This window comes from Polypterus senegalus, chromosome 8, assembly GCF_016835505.1.
Source record: "Polypterus senegalus isolate Bchr_013 chromosome 8, ASM1683550v1, whole genome shotgun sequence".
Lineage (NCBI taxonomy): Eukaryota > Metazoa > Chordata > Cladistia > Polypteriformes > Polypteridae > Polypterus > Polypterus senegalus.
The window spans coordinates 89,898,819-89,917,679 of NC_053161.1; the positions used below are offsets into that span (position 1 = coordinate 89,898,819).

The 18,861-nt window shown below is 39.1% G+C and overlaps 1 protein-coding gene across 1 annotated transcript in view; it reads right to left on the bottom strand.

Annotated features, from left to right (window-relative positions):
• The window catches only part of LOC120534123 (kielin cysteine rich BMP regulator), a 314,528-nt gene that overhangs the window by 146,593 nt on the left and 149,074 nt on the right, over positions 1 to 18,861 (bottom strand). The window contains 4 exon segments of the mRNA XM_039761428.1: positions 3,483 to 3,576; positions 4,872 to 4,954; positions 10,892 to 10,985; positions 16,058 to 16,237. Of these exon segments, the coding sequence (XP_039617362.1) occupies positions 3,483 to 3,576; positions 4,872 to 4,954; positions 10,892 to 10,985; positions 16,058 to 16,237 (451 nt within the window).

Genomic DNA, 18,861 nt, shown 5'->3' on the forward strand with positions numbered 1-18,861 from the left:
ACCCTACCCTAAACCAAGCTCACAGCTCCATCATCCAGACATTATAATGATTAACTATTAAAATGTCACTACAACATACTAGGGTGGCTAGACGTCCAGGTGACAATTGTCAGGTTATGTATCCCAATAAATTACTAAAAAATATCAGAATGTCCTCATCTCAATAGGCTGCCCATCTAATCATACCCCAGATTCCATTTAATATACATATAATACCATGGTCAAAACCCAGATGGAAAAAGCTTAATTAAGAACGTATCTTAAATTTGAACACCATACTAAGAAGCAGACAAAAACAGACAGTACTGCTATTTATTTGTTTCCAATTTGATCATTGCATGCAATTATCAATTTTTATTTGTGAAAGTTTTTTTCTGAGCCTTCAACCTTTGGTGTTGATGATGTGATAAAGCAGACATTAAACAAATGACAATGGGCTTTATGCTTGGGAATACAAGCTACACAAGTGTCCTGGGGCCTCATGTATAACGCCGTGCGTAGAACTCGCACTATAACATGGCGTAAGCACAAAAGCTGAAATGTGCTTACACACAGAAAAATCCAGATGCAGGAATCTGTGCGTACTCCAACTTCCACGTTCTTCCGCTACATAAATCCCGACCAGCGTGAAAACTAACGCCGTGCGCGCATTATGTAACGCCCCAAATCCTCCCAGAATTACGCCTATTTGAATATGCAAATCAATATAAATCGCCCTTAAGCGCAGCCTTCTGTGAAAAGACAATGGGAAAAGCACAGGGAAAATATAAGAATTTCAGCGAATACCAAGTGGAGGCAAATGAAAAACATACTATTTGTTCAAATAAACCGTGGTATAATCAACAAAAGGAAGTTGATCGAGTGACTTAGCGTGTTGGAGAAACTTGAAAACTCACATTCACAAATCGCACAGTGCCGGAAATAAAAAAGAAGTCACATATCAAAGTCGCTGTGAAAAGCCGAGTTGTAGCTCACTGTCTGAGTGTCATATGAAAGCTTATTAGGGTACAGAGAAAAAAAAGGCACACAGTGGGGAAAAAGCATGAAATTTCAACTTCAATCTCAACATTTCCACTTTAATCACGTAGTTTATTTTGTCATTAAAGTAGAACATCATAAACTTCATCTTAAAATCGTTTAATTAACCAGTTTCTCAAATCACATCGTAATTAAAGTAGCACGTTAAATGCTTTGTTTTGTATTTGATCTTCTCTGTGTGTGAATCACTACTTGCTTTTTAAACCGGCTCTCTTCATCCAACTGGACACAGAATCAATTACATTCGTAATATTACAGTTCTCTGAATAACTAAAATACTGAGATGTATACGTGATATCATTTTCATGATGATAGGAGTTAAAGCACGTTATTAAACATGTGTTTCACTTCGATGAAATAATTTATTGCAGCAGTACAATCAGGGGTGGCTCCAGGCTTGTGGTGGCTCCTTCGCCCGCCCATCAGTAAGGTAGCTTATGCACAGTGGATGGCTGCATAGCCGCCTCGTGCTCATGACACAAGCATTTAACTTTTGCCGAAATTTGTCGCTGTGTTTTTAGCTGTGTTGTTATTTTCTCTTTCTGTTTTATATTCAATATACATTGGCGTAGCCGTCACTGCAGTCAGTGCTTTTTTTTCTCCAAGTAACCGATCGCCATACAATCAGCTCTGTAATAGACGTTAAGCCATCTGTAAGCTTAGCGCCGATTCTTCAAAACGTTTAAAGAACATTGAAATGTCTTTGTAGTACATGTTTAATTATTCTATCCTTAACGACACTCCCAGTGAAGAATATAGATTATTTAAATGAAGTTAAAGTTTTATCTGTATAATTTAATAAACATATTTTGCTGAATTTCACCTTATAAATGATATCGTTTCTGTTTCTGAACCGCGAGGTCCGTACAGGAAAGGCTTTAAAACATTTTGCAGTGGCTGAGACAGCGTGTCCTTAAAGCTGTATACCGATAATTCCCTTTCCGATCAGCTGCTGCTGTGATTCACACTCAGATACAGTGATATAAATACTCTGAGTGGTGCAGAGAGAAATATTGAAAAAGATGATCCGCTGTGGCAACTCCTAACAAGAGGAGCTGAAAGAAGAAGAAGAAAAAGAAGTGAGAGTAACAACGCTAAAGCAGTTATGGTATTTGGAATACTATGGCTGTTCCCTCTACCATTATATTGTTACAAGTTAATTACAATCAGATGCATTACACTAATAAACAATATGCGGTTAGTTTCGGTGTATTTATAAAGCCGCGTCAGGAAAATAAGGTGTAACCACACAGGAACAGTAGCAATGCTTTGACGCTGGGTGCCGCCAGTCTGCAAAACCGAGCGGAGAACTTGCGTACGACAAGGTATGAGGTACCGTGGAAAAGTGCGTGGATTTACGCCAAGTGTAGGTTTTATACATCGCGATTTGAACGTGGAAAAGTTCTTACGCAACATTTCTGTGCGTACGCACCGTTTATACATGAGGCCCCTGGTTTGGTACTTTTAAAATCTGGCCCCCCGATAATTTACCATCAGAGTGCCAAATTCATCTGTTATCAATTAATGGACACTCACTATAATAAAGTTTGCCTTTCATTTTCCCTAACATTTGTCATTACTGAATTGCTTTGCAAGTCCTATTTCATGAAAATAAATACAGTCAGACATGCTCGAGCATATAAGGAATTAATTAAAGGTTTTTAATTTACTTATTTAGTTTAACTGCCAATAGCAAATTGCCACTATGTGCGAATATGGGGTATGTGTGTGCTAATGTGTGTTAGAGAGTGGTCCCTATGATTGACTAGTCTGTCCAGGTCTGCTTCAGCCTTTTGCCCAAACCTGGTGAAATGGCCTTTGGCCCCCTAAGTAAAGCTAGCTACAGCCATAAAACACAGAAATGGAAATATTGTCAACCTTTAAAATTTGTTAAAAATTAGACGTATTTAATGATGTTAACCATTTATTTACTTTATATAATTTAATCCAACAAAATGCAGCACTGAATTTCAACATGAACATTTTGTCAACCTTAAATTGAGTCAGAGTATTCTAAATGTTTTTACTATTTCTGAATTTAATTTGGAATTTTGTGATTCAGGTATTTATTTATTTATATGGTTTTAAATGTGGTAATCCTTTGTATCCAATGTTTTGTAAATGGAAAAGACACCATATAAATAAAATATATTATTATTATTGGTATCATTATTTTTCTTGTTGTTGTTAATAATAATAATAATAATAATTTTGTCAAAAATTTATCTTCATTGTCTGGAAAAAAATCTCTGTTGCAAAGCATGGCACACAATTTGGTCAGTTTAGGAAAGCACATAGAAATTAAGTAGATCAGGATCAGTGCGTAGACTATTAAGAATTTAACATGCTACTTTAATAATGATGGGTTTTGTAAAACACTTCTAAGTTAATGATAGATCTTAAGATGGAATTTAGAATGATGTTAGGGTTACTTACTTACTTACCCTCACAGACTGGGCAGCAAGATCCTGTTTTAGAATTTGCTGGATGTCGACAAGGTAGAACACACCTCTCCCTTTCACACAAGACTTGACCTTCCTATAGTAAAATATTAGTATCATATTAAATATTTGTTTAAATAATAGCATAACTTTCTTGGACATAATCTCTTAATGCAATTCAGAGTAAAGTTGCTGGAGCCTATTCCAGAAACACTGGCTTCAAGGCAACAACCAATCCTAGCATCCTTGCAGAGCCCACTCAAGCACATACCTACACTCACACTCCACAGAGATAACATAGATAGTGCATAACAATGTAAGTAAAATAAACACCTGAGAATGTCTTTTTAGTATCTAGCTCACAGAACTATTTATATGTGGGGATGGTCCCTGTGGCTGCTACTTTTCTTAAGAAATATTTTTTATCACATTTCATTACACTTATAAAATTAATCCTGCATTCATTGTGTTTGAACACAGTATGCTCCTTTTTTCAAACTGTATATTGTGGAATTAAATTCTCAGTCAGACTTTTTTATGTCTTTCAAAATTTGTTTTTATCATTTAATAAACTAAATGAACTATTTCACAGCAGACAGCCTCTCTCTGTTTACCTATATATACGCATTGTTAATGTGGAAACCTGTTAGCAAGTTTGAAATATGAGTACTAAAATATGTGAAATATGTGAAAAAAGCTAGGAGCTGGCTAAAATTACATCAGATGTAAACTACCTACCTACCTGAGCAGTCACAAAGATCACCAAGATCAGTTTTGATGAACACTGTTCTATAATACTGCTTTTAAACATGTGTTGCTTGTTTTTTATTCTAAACTCGCCTACACAAAAATACTAATTTCCAGAGAGTTTGATAGACTGTTTACCATAGCAAGACTTGGTTTTATGTCAACTTGTGACAAGAACACCACTTATAGGAGTAATCAACATGTGCATTGACTACCGTACCACTACTACTGATAAAAGGGTTGCTAGCTCCCTGAGCCCAAATATGGTCTAAACTGCTTCAACTGTTTATATTTCCAGCCCACAGGAGAGTTGTGATAGCAAAGGTTTGTATTCCATTTCACACAAGACACTAGCTGTAGTGGACACCAATCTCACCTATCAGGAAAAGAATCAACAGAATGTGGCACATGTGAAAACTTAATGCAAAATCTGTTTCTGGCAAGGGCTACAAATTTCCTAACGCCTACATTTTAGTGAAATTGAGTTGTTTTCAAGTGGCTCCGAACTGTTTTTGTGTCCCTTACTTGACTCAATACCCAATTACAATAAAAAATATGGAAGAATTATCAGAAGCACTCAATACAGAATTTCTGAGGTATTGGAATATGGTTTCATAATTGCACTTTTAAAACATTTTTGCTTACCAAACATCTGCAGATGTTACATGGGTTGTCTTGTTGTCTCCATTCTGATTTATGCTTATATTTAATACCAGAATGTATGCACCCTTTGCACAAAAATGCAGAAATAAATAAAAACAAAATAAAAAATAAAGAAATAAATATAAATAAATATCCTCCATAAAAATGGCATGTTATTTTAAAAAATGACATATTTTATTGTAACTAATACATGGCAATTATATTGTGGCTATATTTAAAAAGTATGACATTTTTATCATCTTGAAAATTTTCTAAATAATCATGTAAAATAAAACAGCTTTACACTGACTTCACATTATAAACATTACAAATAATCAGTACAAGCTAGAGAAATTTGGTTCCAAGTCAGGTCAGGTTGGGGAGCATGCACTGTTACAGACCCACCACACAACAAAATAGCTCACAATCCCAGTTGGTAAACCATCCCAGACAGACATGCGGCCCAGTCCCGCCCTCCAAAAATGGCTATCTGCCACAGCCAGGTGTTATGTGGGCATCCCCTTGGCCTGGTCCTCAACAATGAGGATCCTTTGAGCCAGATCACCCTTGGAGAATCACACCACATGTCATAACTGACGCTTCCTCACAATGCAGGTAATGTACTTCGTTCGGGAGCAACCGCTCATTCAACACAAATCAAACCAGTGGTACCCAGGGATTCTCCAAAGAGACAGAATATGATTGAGTCCAGTTTTTATTTCAGGTCACTGGATAGTGTCCAGGTTTTTCAACAATATAACAAAGCATGAAGCACCAGGGCACTAAATACTTGGACCTTCGTTCTTTGGCAAAGATATTGCACACTGCTTTCCCCATGCTCTCCAAATCCATATGCTGACTTCATAGGAAGAGGCACCAGAGATATGAATGTCGTTGTCGAGGTAAGTAAACTTCTCAAAAAGATCGACATTCTCTCCTCAATCAGACACACTGCTGATGGTGGTGCCCAAGAGTTCATCAAAAGCCTGGATCTTGTTTTTTATCCAGGGCACTCACAAACCCAGATGTTCAGACCCCTCACTCAGTCTCTCAAGAGCCCTGATCAGAGCCTCGTTGGCAAAGTCAAGATCAGTGAATTTTTCTTCACAAACAGATTCACCATAGCTGCTGGACCCCACAACCCTGCCCAACACCCAGTCCATGAAAGCACCGAACAAGGTTGGAGAAAGATCAAACCCCTGATGAACCTCAGAATCAACTGTGAAGAATGCAGAATTTCTGCTTCCATTCTAAACATTACTCAAAATACCAGTATACAGTCCAGCTATGACATCCAACAATCTCAGTCTCAGGATGCTCCACAGGGCAGCTTGATCAACTGAGTCGAACACTTTACAAAAACCAACAAAGGCTGCAAAGAAACTCTGCTGATATTTGCAGATAGTGCCAGGATGCAGACTTCTTAGATGGGAAACCAGACTGCTCCGATCACTGGTAGGTGAGCAAGTGATGATGGATCCTACTGAAGATGATCCTAGCAGGGACCTTCTCCAGCACCAAGAGCAGTGTTATCCCCCTGTAACTGCTGCAATCCAGGTGAACATCCTTCTCTTTCCAGATAGGGACAACAAGGACTGCTTGAAATGCCAGAAGGACAGCCTTACCACCAGCCTGGAGAAGTTCACCCCAGTTACCACAGACCCCTACAGCCTTCCCTACCCTCAGCTGGTTCACCACCTGTATAATCTCAGTGAGATTGAGTGGATCATGCCAAGTGGAGGATCAACTTCAAGAACTGTGGACCCAGAGATGTCTAATGTCCTAGCTGGAGGATCAGCTTTAAACAGCTGCTCAAAGTAGCCATCCCAGTGGCTCACAAATGCAGAGTCATCTGTAAGGACTGTTCCACCCACTGCTCTACCTGCGAGTCTCTGTGGAATAGATTCGGATGAGCATAATGTTTCAATTCCACTGTAAGCAGGACATGTGTTGCTAGATCATTAGTGGTATTTCACTTGCTCATTGACTCTAATAAATGCCTCCTAATCTGCCCTTAGATCTGCCCCCTTGCAGTTGTCCTTCTCAGTTCACGGTACAGACTGGAGCTGCCATCAAGCCATGTACTACGACTCCTCTTAATAATATCCATAATTTGTTTCAAAAAAAAAAAAAAAAAAAAACCTTAATGTTTACTTTATCCTATTGGAAACAATGAAATGATAAGGAACAACTGAAATAAGTTTGAAAGCAAAACCTAAATCAACACAGTAAGATCAGGTCAGTAAGATCACATTTTTAAGTATACATTAAGTAAACTGTTCAGAACAGCACTGTTGAAATCACACTTACACAAAAAATAAACATGTATTAACTTTGTGTACACACAATATTAACTATAAATATTTAAATATTTATTAAAACATTTATTTTATTTAATCATATTAGAATATTATTATTTGGACAGGCCACTTTTTATGACATGTTAATTTTTTTTCTCTCAAACTAGTGAGCTGGCAGCCACGACTCATCTCAAACACAGATTGTTTGATAATGTTTTTTATTTCACTCAATTGCTGGGGAGTAAATTAATGTTTAACACTAGAATTACCAGAGCCTACGAAAAAACTCGTAATTCCGTCCCACCTTAAACTGCTTCTTAAATCTCTTCACACCTCTCCGCCAGCGCCCTTTGTCTTCTAAATGTGCTGATAAAGAGAAGCTAGGAGCAGCCGGCTATTCCATCCCCCCACCAATTTAGAACGTGCACGAACTTCAGCTTGATTGAGTATCTGGGAATGAAGTGGAGTTTTAGAGTGGAAATAATAGATCGTTGTTTGGAACACACGCATTTCATGTCTGTTCCGTTTCTACAGTAATCTGTGTCAACACATTGTTAAAACAGAAACGTTTTTATATTCTAGTAGTAGATGACAAAATGTAGGCATAAACTATATAATGTATGAAGCCTGAAGTCCAAATAGCAAAGAAACATTTTCACAAGAATAACACAATTGCGCTTTTATTCAAAAATATAACTGCAGAAACAAAAAGCCGCCTTAACATGCGACATTGACACCAGTTTTTGTAACTGCCTCTGTGGTTCAATAGACTCAGCCCCGCTTGGGAATCAAAGGTCATGAGTTCGATCCTGCCCCTCCGTTTTGAGAAGTAAACTGCTCTTAGTCTCTGTTTTAGAATAAAAGCATACATTTGATTTCAGTCTGTAACAGCCGGTGCAATTTATGATCCTTGTAAAGGTTAGCTTTTTTTTTATTCACTTTTCATTCTCTCAGTCGCGTTCAGAATCAATTCATACAACCCCATCTGACACGGCTGTTTTCACTAAAGATGCGATATAGCTCTGCAGTGTACCACGATGCATACTAACGCCAAACCAAACCCCCATCCCGAAGCTGCCTTCTTCGTATCTCACCGTCACTTGCTTTTCTTTTTATTCAGTTTTATTGAGTGTTCCTGCCAGTCCCCGCATGTTGCTGTATGCTGTTTCTTTTGTACTCCAGGACATGCAGAGGAGAGAATGGTAAAGACCAGTAACTTCGGCGCTATATGCAATCATCAGACACTCCCCATCTGCCCGTGTTGTTCAAACACAGGAACATATATTGGTGTAAAAGTATAACAAAAGTGCACTTTTATTCAAGTGCACTTTTTCCATCGCCTTTTCCTGTAAGAAGCAGTGTACACACTTCTCTCTATGCTGTCGTTTCTATTACACACCTGAAAGAAAGAGACAATATATGTGAAAATATAATCGCACTAATGCAATATTATTTGAAAACGAACAGCGTCAGATCGGGTGTGAATTTATGCAGGAACTGGAAATTCTCTGATGCAGGACCTTCCCCCAGGGAAGAAAGTACAGTGTCAGGTGCTCATTCAGTGTAATAGAAACCATAGCACAGAGAGGTGTGTACACGGCAACAAGTACACGTGTCGTAAATGTAGGAAGGACGGTCCTTGGGTGTGTGGGAACTGTTATTATTTGAACGTGATGATTTTATATAGCACAAAATGAAAATCAGCACTTCTTAGCATTGCACCATGCAAGCTGTCGTATCAATCGCCTACTGTAACTTGCTTTCTTTTTCTTGGTTATACAGGTAGTTTTGAATAAAAGTGCACTTGTTTTGTTTGCTAAATGAAGTGTCTGCGTGCACTTTTCGTGGCATTACGTGTATTTTTGAGCATGCCCGCTTGAGCAGTATAAAAGTATTGAAAAGTATAACAAAACAACGGGCAGATGGGGAGTGTCTGATGATTGCATATAGCGCCGAACTTACTGCTCTTTACTATTCTCTCCTCTGCGTGCCCTGGAGTACAAAAGAAACAGAATACAGGCGCTTATAGCTCTGCGTTGTACCACGATGCATACTAACGCCCCCACCGGTTCTGACACACAGACGCTGGCGAAGCTGCCTTCTTCGTATCTCACCGTCACTTGATTTTCTTTTTATTCAGTTTTATTGAGTGTTCCTGCCAGTCCCGCATGTTGCTGTATGCTGGATATGTTCACATGTATTGTCTCTTTCTTTCAGGTGTGTAATAGAAACCACAGCATAGAGAGAAGTGTGTACATTGCTTCTTACAGGAAAAGGCGATGGAAAAAGTGCACTTGAATAAAAGTGCACTTTTGTTATACTTTTACACCAATATATGTTCCTGTGTTTGAACGACACGGGCAGATGGGGAGTGTCTGATGATTGCATATAGCGCCGAAGTTACTGGTCTTTACCATTCTTTCCTCTGCATGTCCTGGAGTACAAAAGAAAGCGCATACAGCAACATGCGGGACTGGCAGGAACACTCAATAAAACTGAATAAAAAGAAAAGCAAGTGACGGTGAGATACGAAGAAGGCAGCTTCGCCAGCGTTTGTGTGTCAGAACCCGGGATGGGGGTTGGTTTGCGTTAGTATGCATCGTGGTACACTGCAGAGCTATAGCGCGTCTTTAGTGAAAACAGCCGTGTCAGATGGGGTTGTATGGATTGATTCTGAACGCGACTGAGAGAATGAAAAGTGAATAAAAAAAAGCTAACCTTTACAAGGATCATAAATTGCACCGGCTGTTACAGACTGAAATCAAATGTATGCTTTTATTCTAAAACAGTAAGAATAAGAGCAGTTTACTTCTCAAAACGGAGGGGCGAGGATCGAACTCTGACCCTTGATTCCCAAGCGGGGGCTAAGTCTATTGAACCACAGAGGCACTTACAAAAAGCAGTAGTCAATGTCGCATGTTAAGGCGGCATTTTGTTTCTGCAGTTATATTTTTGAATAAAAGCGCAATTGTGTTATTCTTGTGAAAATGTTTCTTTGCTATTTGGACTTCAGGCTTCATACATTATATAGTTTATGCCTACATTTTGTCATCTACTACTAGAATATAAAAAAGTTTCTGTTTTAACAATGTGTTGACACAGATTACTGTAGAAACTGAACAGACATGAAATGCGTGTGTTCTAAATAACGATCTATTATTTCACTCTAAAACTCCACTTCACTCCCAGATACTTAATCAAGCTGAAGTTCGTGCACGTTCTAAATTGGTGGGGGGATGGAATAGCCGGCTGCTCTAAGTTTCTCTTTATCAGCACATTTAGAAGACAAAGGACGCTGGCGGAGAGGTGTGAAGGGATTTAAGAAGCAGTTTAAGGTGGGACGGAATTACGAGTTTTTTCGTAGGCTCTGGTAATTCTAGTGTTAAGAAGATCATGCTGCCCTGGTAATAGGGCATCATGAGCTGCATAGAAATTCCTGGAGCTCTACATGAAGTGTTGTTAGCTGTTTCATGTCTTAATTATGTCTAAAATTATGTGAAGTTTAATACTGATAAGTTTAAGCCTGGAGAATAAATAAATTAAGACTGGATCTATTCTGTATGTTAAAAATGTATAATTTTTGGGCCCTATGTGAAGTGCAGACTTAAAATAGTTGCCCAAAATCATAAAGTGCAAAATATACCCCACAATTCTTAAAAATGTAGGTAATGTGTACTTTCACCAATTATCTTATCAACACTTTATGGGAAGTTTATAATTCACCTTTGCAGTGCTGGCAACACTCATGAGGTTCATTTTCAAAAACACTGCAATCAAGAATTGGGCATGAGATCCTTGAGCAGACTATATTTCCATCCTGCAATGTAACAAAAATATAAAAAGATATACCACATAAACAAACAGATAATACAATGGAATGCAATATAGTGCTGTTCTATAATACCTTTTCAACCTGTTTATTTACAAATTGGGATCCTGACATTAATAAGGGTTGTCTCATAGGGCCGAATACATCCACTATCCCTTTTTAAATATATCATACATTACCAAAACTTTGTTCCATCTTTCTGCTGTGAAGGGTTCCCCAGCTAGTCAGATGTTAAGAGAGACAAGAGCACCACTAGGATGGCAGAAGAAGGATCTAAATTCCAAATATGAGGAGAGACAATAGCACTGGCAACGGCACAAATCCTCCACATGCTAGTGTAAAACCACAGTGGTCAATAAAAGACAATTCACTCTTCTCCTCAAGAACATCAGAGCACAGGTAACCCATTAGATGCCAGAGACGCTTGACCTTCTCCGGACAGACATACTAAGCTGAGGCCATGAAGGGATAGAAGAAGATTGGAATATCCCCTTATCAATAGGGACCGTCTCAATTGATAAGAACTGAGAGCATTTTGCCTTTTTAAAGGTGAATACATGCAGTCATGATTGTCTACCCTGGGAGATGACAGCATATAACTGTACCATGTTGCCTCTTTAAGACAGGTAACTGACAGACACCAGAAATGATTTTCAGGACTTGGACAAAAACTTTTACTTTGGACTCAGAAGGAACGATTGGGGTATAGATAGATAGATAGATAGATGTGAGATGAAAAAGGGTCAGGTTTTGCTACTGCATAGTGGTGTAAGTGGATAAACAACCTACCTGAGAAAAATGATAGTCATGTAGAGAAACCCAGTATGGCTATAGGATTATTGGTTACTGGTTACTGGATTACTTATATTTTTATTCTCCAAGTGTGTTTTCTGTTCTTTGTATTTGCTTGTAAAAAAAGACAAATTTAATTTTTACTTCTGACTCCTTAAAGTTTTTCTGTTTGTTTGTGTGACTCTTGCAAAGGACTTGCATGTAGTTTTCATGAAATGCACAAGTATCTCAAAACCAGATTGCATGATTATGATTATAATAGAGAAATCATTAACATATACATGCATATATATTGTCAAGTATGCATGCCTTAGGAGCATTTTGAGGACTCGAGTATGGAAGACACAGTTATTTTTCAAGGATTTAACATAAAACTTACAAAAATCCAAATAATTATTTATAAAATTGTCATACTATGATTTAGGTACCTGGCAAACTAGTAGCTAGTACTTTTCTGTTATATTCTGTCATAATACATCATATGTGAAGCTGGTATTAACATTAATAAAAACTGGTAGACCAGAAACACCTTTCGATAGATATTTACATGATTTTATTCTTTTGTGATGTTTAAAAGTTATCTTTTAAGATTATTGAGCAATTCCTCCTATTGATAAAATGAACCTTGACAATTAACCTTACGGTAAAGTAATGGGAAAAGGGAGGACAGGCTAGCTTACTCTGTACATATGACAATAATGACTAATAAGCCTATATTAGTTATACTTATAATTACTTTTTAGTTGTATTGCTGTAATCAGTATAGTAGACTATTCTGTTTGTGCATTATAAGGTATAAGAACATAGTAAGTTGGATGAAGTGATGAACAGTGTACCCAAGGGACAGAAAGTGGTGATTGGAGAGGATTTCAATGGGCGTTGGTGAAGGGAACAGTGGAGACAAGGAGGTGATGGGTAGGTATGATGTCAAGAAGAGGAATGAAGAAGGTCAGAGGATAGGGGATTTTGCCAAAATGATGGACATGGCTGTGGTGAATACGTATTTTAAGAAGAGGGAGGAACATAGGGTTATGTACAAGAGTGGAGGAAGATGCACACAGGTAGATTACATCCTGTGCAGAAGAGTTGATCTGAAGGAGATTGAAGACTGCAAAGGGGTGGCAGGGGAAAGTGTAGTTAAGCAGTATATGATGGTGGTCTGTAGGATGACGTTGGGGATCAAGAAGAGGAAGAGAGTGAGGGCAGAGCCAAGGATCAAATGGTGGAAGTTGAAAAAGGAAGACTGCAATGTTGAGTTTAGGGAGAAGGCGTGACAGGCACTGGGTGGCAATAAAGTGTTACCAGACAGCTGGGAAACTACAGCAGATGTAGTAAGAGTGAGAGCAAGGGTGCTTGGCGTGACATCTGGTAAGAGGAAGGAGGAAAAGGAAACCAGGTGGTGAAATGAGGAAATACAGGAGAGTATACAGAGGAAGAGGATGGCAAAGAAGAAGAAGGATAGTCAGAGAGATGCAGAAAGTAGACAAGAGTACAAGGAGATAAAGTGCAAGGTGAAGAGAGAGGTGGCGAAGGCTAAAGAAAAGGCGCACGATGAGTTGTATGAGAGGCTGGACACTAAGGAGGGAGAAAAGGACCTGTACCGATTGGCTAGACAGAGGGACCGAGCTGGGAAAGATTTGCAGCAGGTTAGGGTGATAAAGGATAAAGATGGAAATGTACTCACAAGCGAGGAGAGTGTGTTGAGCAGATGGAAATAGTACTTTGAGAGGCTGATGAATGAAGAGAACGAGAGAGAGAAGAAGTTGGATGATGTGGAGATAGTGAATCGGGAAGTGCAATGGATTAGAAAGGAGGAAGTAAGGACAGCTATGAAGAGGATGACAAATGGAAAGGCCGTAGGTCCAGATGACATACCTATGGAAGCATGGAGGTGTTTAGGAGAGATGGCAGTGGAGTTTTTAACCAGATTTTTTAATGGAATCTTGGAAAGTAAGAGGATGCCTGAGGAGTGGAGAAGAAGTATACTGGTGCCGATGGGGGATGTGCAGGACTGCAGTAACTACAGGGGAATAAAATTGATGAGCCACAGCATGAAGTTATGGGAAAGAGTAGTGGAAGCTAGGTTAAGAAGTGAGGTGATGATTAGTGAGCAGTAGTATGGTTTCATGCCATGAAAGAGCACCACAGATGCAATGTTTGCTCTGAGGATGTAGATGGAGAAGTTTAGAGAAGGCCAGATTGAGTTGCATTGCGTCTTTGTGGACCTGGAGAAAGCATATGACAGGGTGCCTCGAGAGGAGCTGTGGTATTGTATGAGGAAGTCGGGAGTGGCAGAGAAGTACGTAAGAATTGTACAGGATATGTACGAGGGAAGTGTGACAGTGGTGAGGTCTGCGGTAGGAGTGACGGATGCATTCAAGTTGGAGGTGGGATTACATCAGGGATCGGCTTTGAGCCCTTTCTTATTTGTAATGGTGATGGACAGGTTGACAGACGAGATTAGACAGGAGTCCCCGCGGACTATGATGTTTGCGGATGACATTGTGATCTGTAGCGATAGTAGGGAGCAGGTTGAGGAGACCCTGGAGAGGTGGAGATATGCTGTTGGGTGGAGAGGAATGAAGGTCAGTAAGAACAAGACAGAATACATGTGTGTAAATGAGTGGCAGGTCAGTGGAATGGTGAGGATGCAGGGAGTAGAGTTGGCAAAGGTGAATGAGTTTAAAAACTTGGGATCAACAGTACAGAGTAATGGGGATTGTGGAAGAGAGGTGAAGAAGAGAGTGCAGGCAGGGTGGAATGGGTGGGGAAGAGAGTCAGGAGTAATTTGTGACAGACGGGTATCAGCAAGAGTGAAAAGGAAGGTCTACAGGACGGTAGTGAGACCAGCTATGTTATATGGGTTGGAGACAGTGGCACTGACCAGAAAGCAGGAGACAGAACTGGAGGTGGCAGAGTTAAAGATGCTAAGATTTGCATTGGTTGTGACGAGGATGGATAGGAATAGAAATGAGTACATTAGAGGGTCTGCTGAAGTTGGACGGTTTGGAAACAAAGTCAGAGAGGAGAGATTGCGTTGTTTTGGACATGTACAGAGGAGAGATGCTGGGTAAATTGGGAGAAGGATGCTAAGGATAGAGCTGCCAGGGAAGAGGAAAAGAGGAAGGCCTAAGGGAAGGTTTATGGATGTAGTGAGAGAGGACATGCAGGTGATGGGTGTAACAGAACAAGATGCAGAGGACAGAAAGATATGGAAGATGAAAGAAGAAGAAGAAAGACAAAGCGTTTTCTAACTCTAATGTGAATGTAATGAAAAGAAATAAGATTACACATAAAGTAAACATAGCATGTAGCAAACTATACTGCATAACATTGATAGTCTAAAACTATAAGTCATAGTAAAGAAGCCAAGTTTTTGTATGTTATAAAAATCTTTTACTTTTTCCCTTTTGTCATTTGAACTTTCAATTTTCACATGCTTTCACTATCTTCCATCTACATCCTAACAGGTTTAACCCAACTAAGACCACAAGAAGCCAGGGCCAGTCCTGGACAGAGAACCACTTCATTGCAGTGGACAATCACATACAAATTTACCCAAACAGGCAAATTTAAAGTCTCCCGCTTACCTATCACAAACATTTTGGGATTGTAGGAAGAAAAGTACACAAAGAAGGCGCAATATAATGTGAACTTTTCACACAAATAGAGAGCAGGCCAGATTTTAAATCCACATTGTTTCAGCTATAACCAGCAGTGCTATCCACCACACCAACATAACCCCAATGTTTATGGAGACAATAAACAGTATATAGATACTGTCACACACGTGCGCATGGGAGGCAGCTAAAGGGCTTGAGTAAGGGCAGATCCGAAGCATCCCGGGATGTGGCAGAGTGCACTGACTCTTTTTCTCCCTTTCCTGTAGACCATTCATGGGAGATCCCACCTGGCTCTCTTGACGTCACTTCCGGGACCGAGCCTATGGAAGAAGACCTTGCCGGCCCCGGCCACTGTGATGTCACGTCCGGAATCGAACCAATGGCTAAAGACCATGAGCCCGATCCCTATGATCTCACTTCCTGTCTTCCCCTTTAAAAATCTCCACCTTTTCCCTAATCCCTCAGTTCTGCTTTGGACTCGGTTTTGTGCACAGCAGTGCTATATTCATTTGACCGACTTTGCAGCCAGGAACTCAATTATACGGGTGGCTGCCCCAAACCTTTTTCATGACTCATATGTCTCATTATTGTGACAATACATAATTAAAATAGGTTTGACTTTTATGAGATGTTATGTTTACTTACATTGCATGTGCACTGCTTACACATATCTCCGCTGGCCATAAAAGATATGCCATTTGGAATAAGTTGACCTTGGAAATCACAGTTTGAGCAGTCTCTGCAGCAGGATCCAAATGGAGGCTTAACACCATGGGTACAGAAGTGTGGACACTGCTGGATTTCTAAGCAAGACAGCTTGCCATTCTAAATGAAAAAAGAAGCATTTTTTTAACTGTAGATACTCTCTTTCCCTCTGATATATAATGGAAACAACCCTAAAAATCATATGACAGAAGCAAATCTGTGCTTCATAGATTTTAAGAATGAAAATCACATGGATATATTAGTAGTGTTGTGTAGAAAAATGTGTAATGATGTGAGAAGAACTGATTGATGTTAACATATTAATTAATTATTAGTTTTACCTTTGGCAATCCCAGTAATTAATTAAATAACTTGGTAAGGTTCCTGCTTTATTTTCTTTATCTTTCTCTGTAAGAGGCAGCCTTCAGCTGTTAGGTGAATATCAAGGTAACTGAAGCACACTTGTTTTAAAAAACAGAATAATACAATTTACTGATAAGCAAAAGGTTTATAGAAATATGATAACTGCAAATATATCAACATAGAGGACAGGATGCAAGACCGATGAAACACACTGAAGAGCCTGGCTGTTTGCTGGCTATTTAGAGATCTAATTTATCTTGAAACAAATAAACAGTTTTATGAAACCAAGCATTCAAAAATGATGTCCAATATTTTAAAAGTTGTGTGTTGTTATTCTGGGTTCCAGTGGAGGACTCTTCTTGCTTCAGTTTTTGCTACATGGTCCTTTGTCAAGGGTGTGTTGTGATGCAGCCTTCCTCAGCTCGATGTTAAGCTCTTTGCTGTGTCCTCTACAAGTTTATACGGAAAAGTGTTACTCTTTCTAGAAAAAAAGAGTGCAGGCACTCTAGTTACCTTCTTGACGTGACAGCTGTTTCTCAGTCTTCTCATACTAGGCTCAGTCACTGTCACTGAACTTGGCTTGGTAAACTGGATCTAACAGCTAGTTCAGGGTGTCCAGGCCCAAGGCTCTATGGAGAGTAGCTTCCATACCATAGAAAGTGTGAGAGCATTTTGCACCACTGAGTGGTCGGCTTATTACTCCAAAGACAGTGGCTCATCAGCTTTCACCTCCCCAAAAGAGACAGAAGATATGGATTCAGCTAGTTTCAAAGGAAGGTGGAACCTCTTGGGATTGGACCATAGGAAAGGCGCTATATAAATAAAATATATTATTATTATTATTATTATTGGATCAAGGTTCCCTCTTGTTACAGAAGCAGAGCCTGCTTATAGATGCATTATTTTGTCCATCACATCCAGCCAGAGTTCAGTTAGCGGTTGCAAGCCTAAAATGAATGTCCATTGGGGAGCTTTTTTTGTCTGAAGGAGTCTCTGTACAAGTGTCAGTTCAACCCTGAATTACACATTTGTTATTATTTAATGAAGTACGGAGCTGACCATACTGCTGCTACAAGCTGCAGTTCAGCCGTTCACCCTGGAATGCAGGTAGGGGTGCAAATGACTTATTTGTACTTCATTTAAATCAGCTGTCTTAGCGGTCTTGGTGTGCAAGTAAAAGCCTAGAAAAATGGGCAATGCCCACTTTGTCATACTATTGTTATGTTTAAAGAGCACTGTGAAATTTTTACTTTTATAATTGATTAACATATATAAATATATATTTATAGAATTCCACTTTAATATACAATGAAAAAACTCAATATCTTTTGTGTTTCATTGCTGGTTTCATAACTGTGCAATAATATCCATTCACCGATCCACTTTTTAAACTTGCATATTCCATCACAGAGCCTGAAAAAGCTGTCTTATTAAAACAGCGTCAGGCACTAGGCACTAACCAACTCTGAAAGACATGAAAGTTTATTCCAAGGCAAACTCATTCACACAAGGTCAATTCAGTCACAAATCACACAGCACAGCAGATATACTGTACCCAAAGTACAACCATTCCAGCATGTGGAGAATACTTAACCTCATAAAGACTGTGCAGCAGCAGCAGCAGCAGCAGCAGCAATGTGCAATACAAAGATCCTGAAATGAATCTGCTGGATATTACAATTTGTAGAGCTTAGTGGTAGATAATTAAAGATTTGGTTATCAAATATGACTGTACCGTTCTACTATAAGGGTGCTCTTGAAAACACATTTATTAATAAACATGGCTGATGTTCATTGACATGCTTTAAATCTCAGTTTAGAAGCCTAAATTGTAAATAGTATCTAGAATCTAGAAAAAAATAGTTCAATGATTAACAAAAGGATGCAAATTATAGGAAGACTAGCAGAGTGCAATGCCTGTTTGGTTAAACGGCCCAATGGTACAATGTAAGTATTTCTGTTTCAATTACATTACGCATTTAGGAACCTCTGTTCACTGGTTATGCTAAACCCTTACATCCCACTTTCTTTCTGCATCTTGTTGCCTTTGTTCATCAAAAATTGCATCCCTCTTGTAGATTCTGGTGACATTACCCTGGTTGGCACCCTGTCCAGGATTGACTCCTATCTTATGATGCCCAAGGTGGTAGGAAATTCTCTCTACCTTTTAAGATCCTGAACTAGGTTAAGTAGGTTTGCTCCATTACACCAATTAGAAAGGCTTTACAGATCAGTCTGTAAAGCACTGGCAATAAATATGGAGTAGCCAATAGGTCTACTATTACCTTCTCTAGTAAACTGCAGTAAATGGGTAACACAAATATGCTCCATAAATACTATTTTTTTTTTTTACTCAGGTAGAAAGAAACTGGCCTTACCAA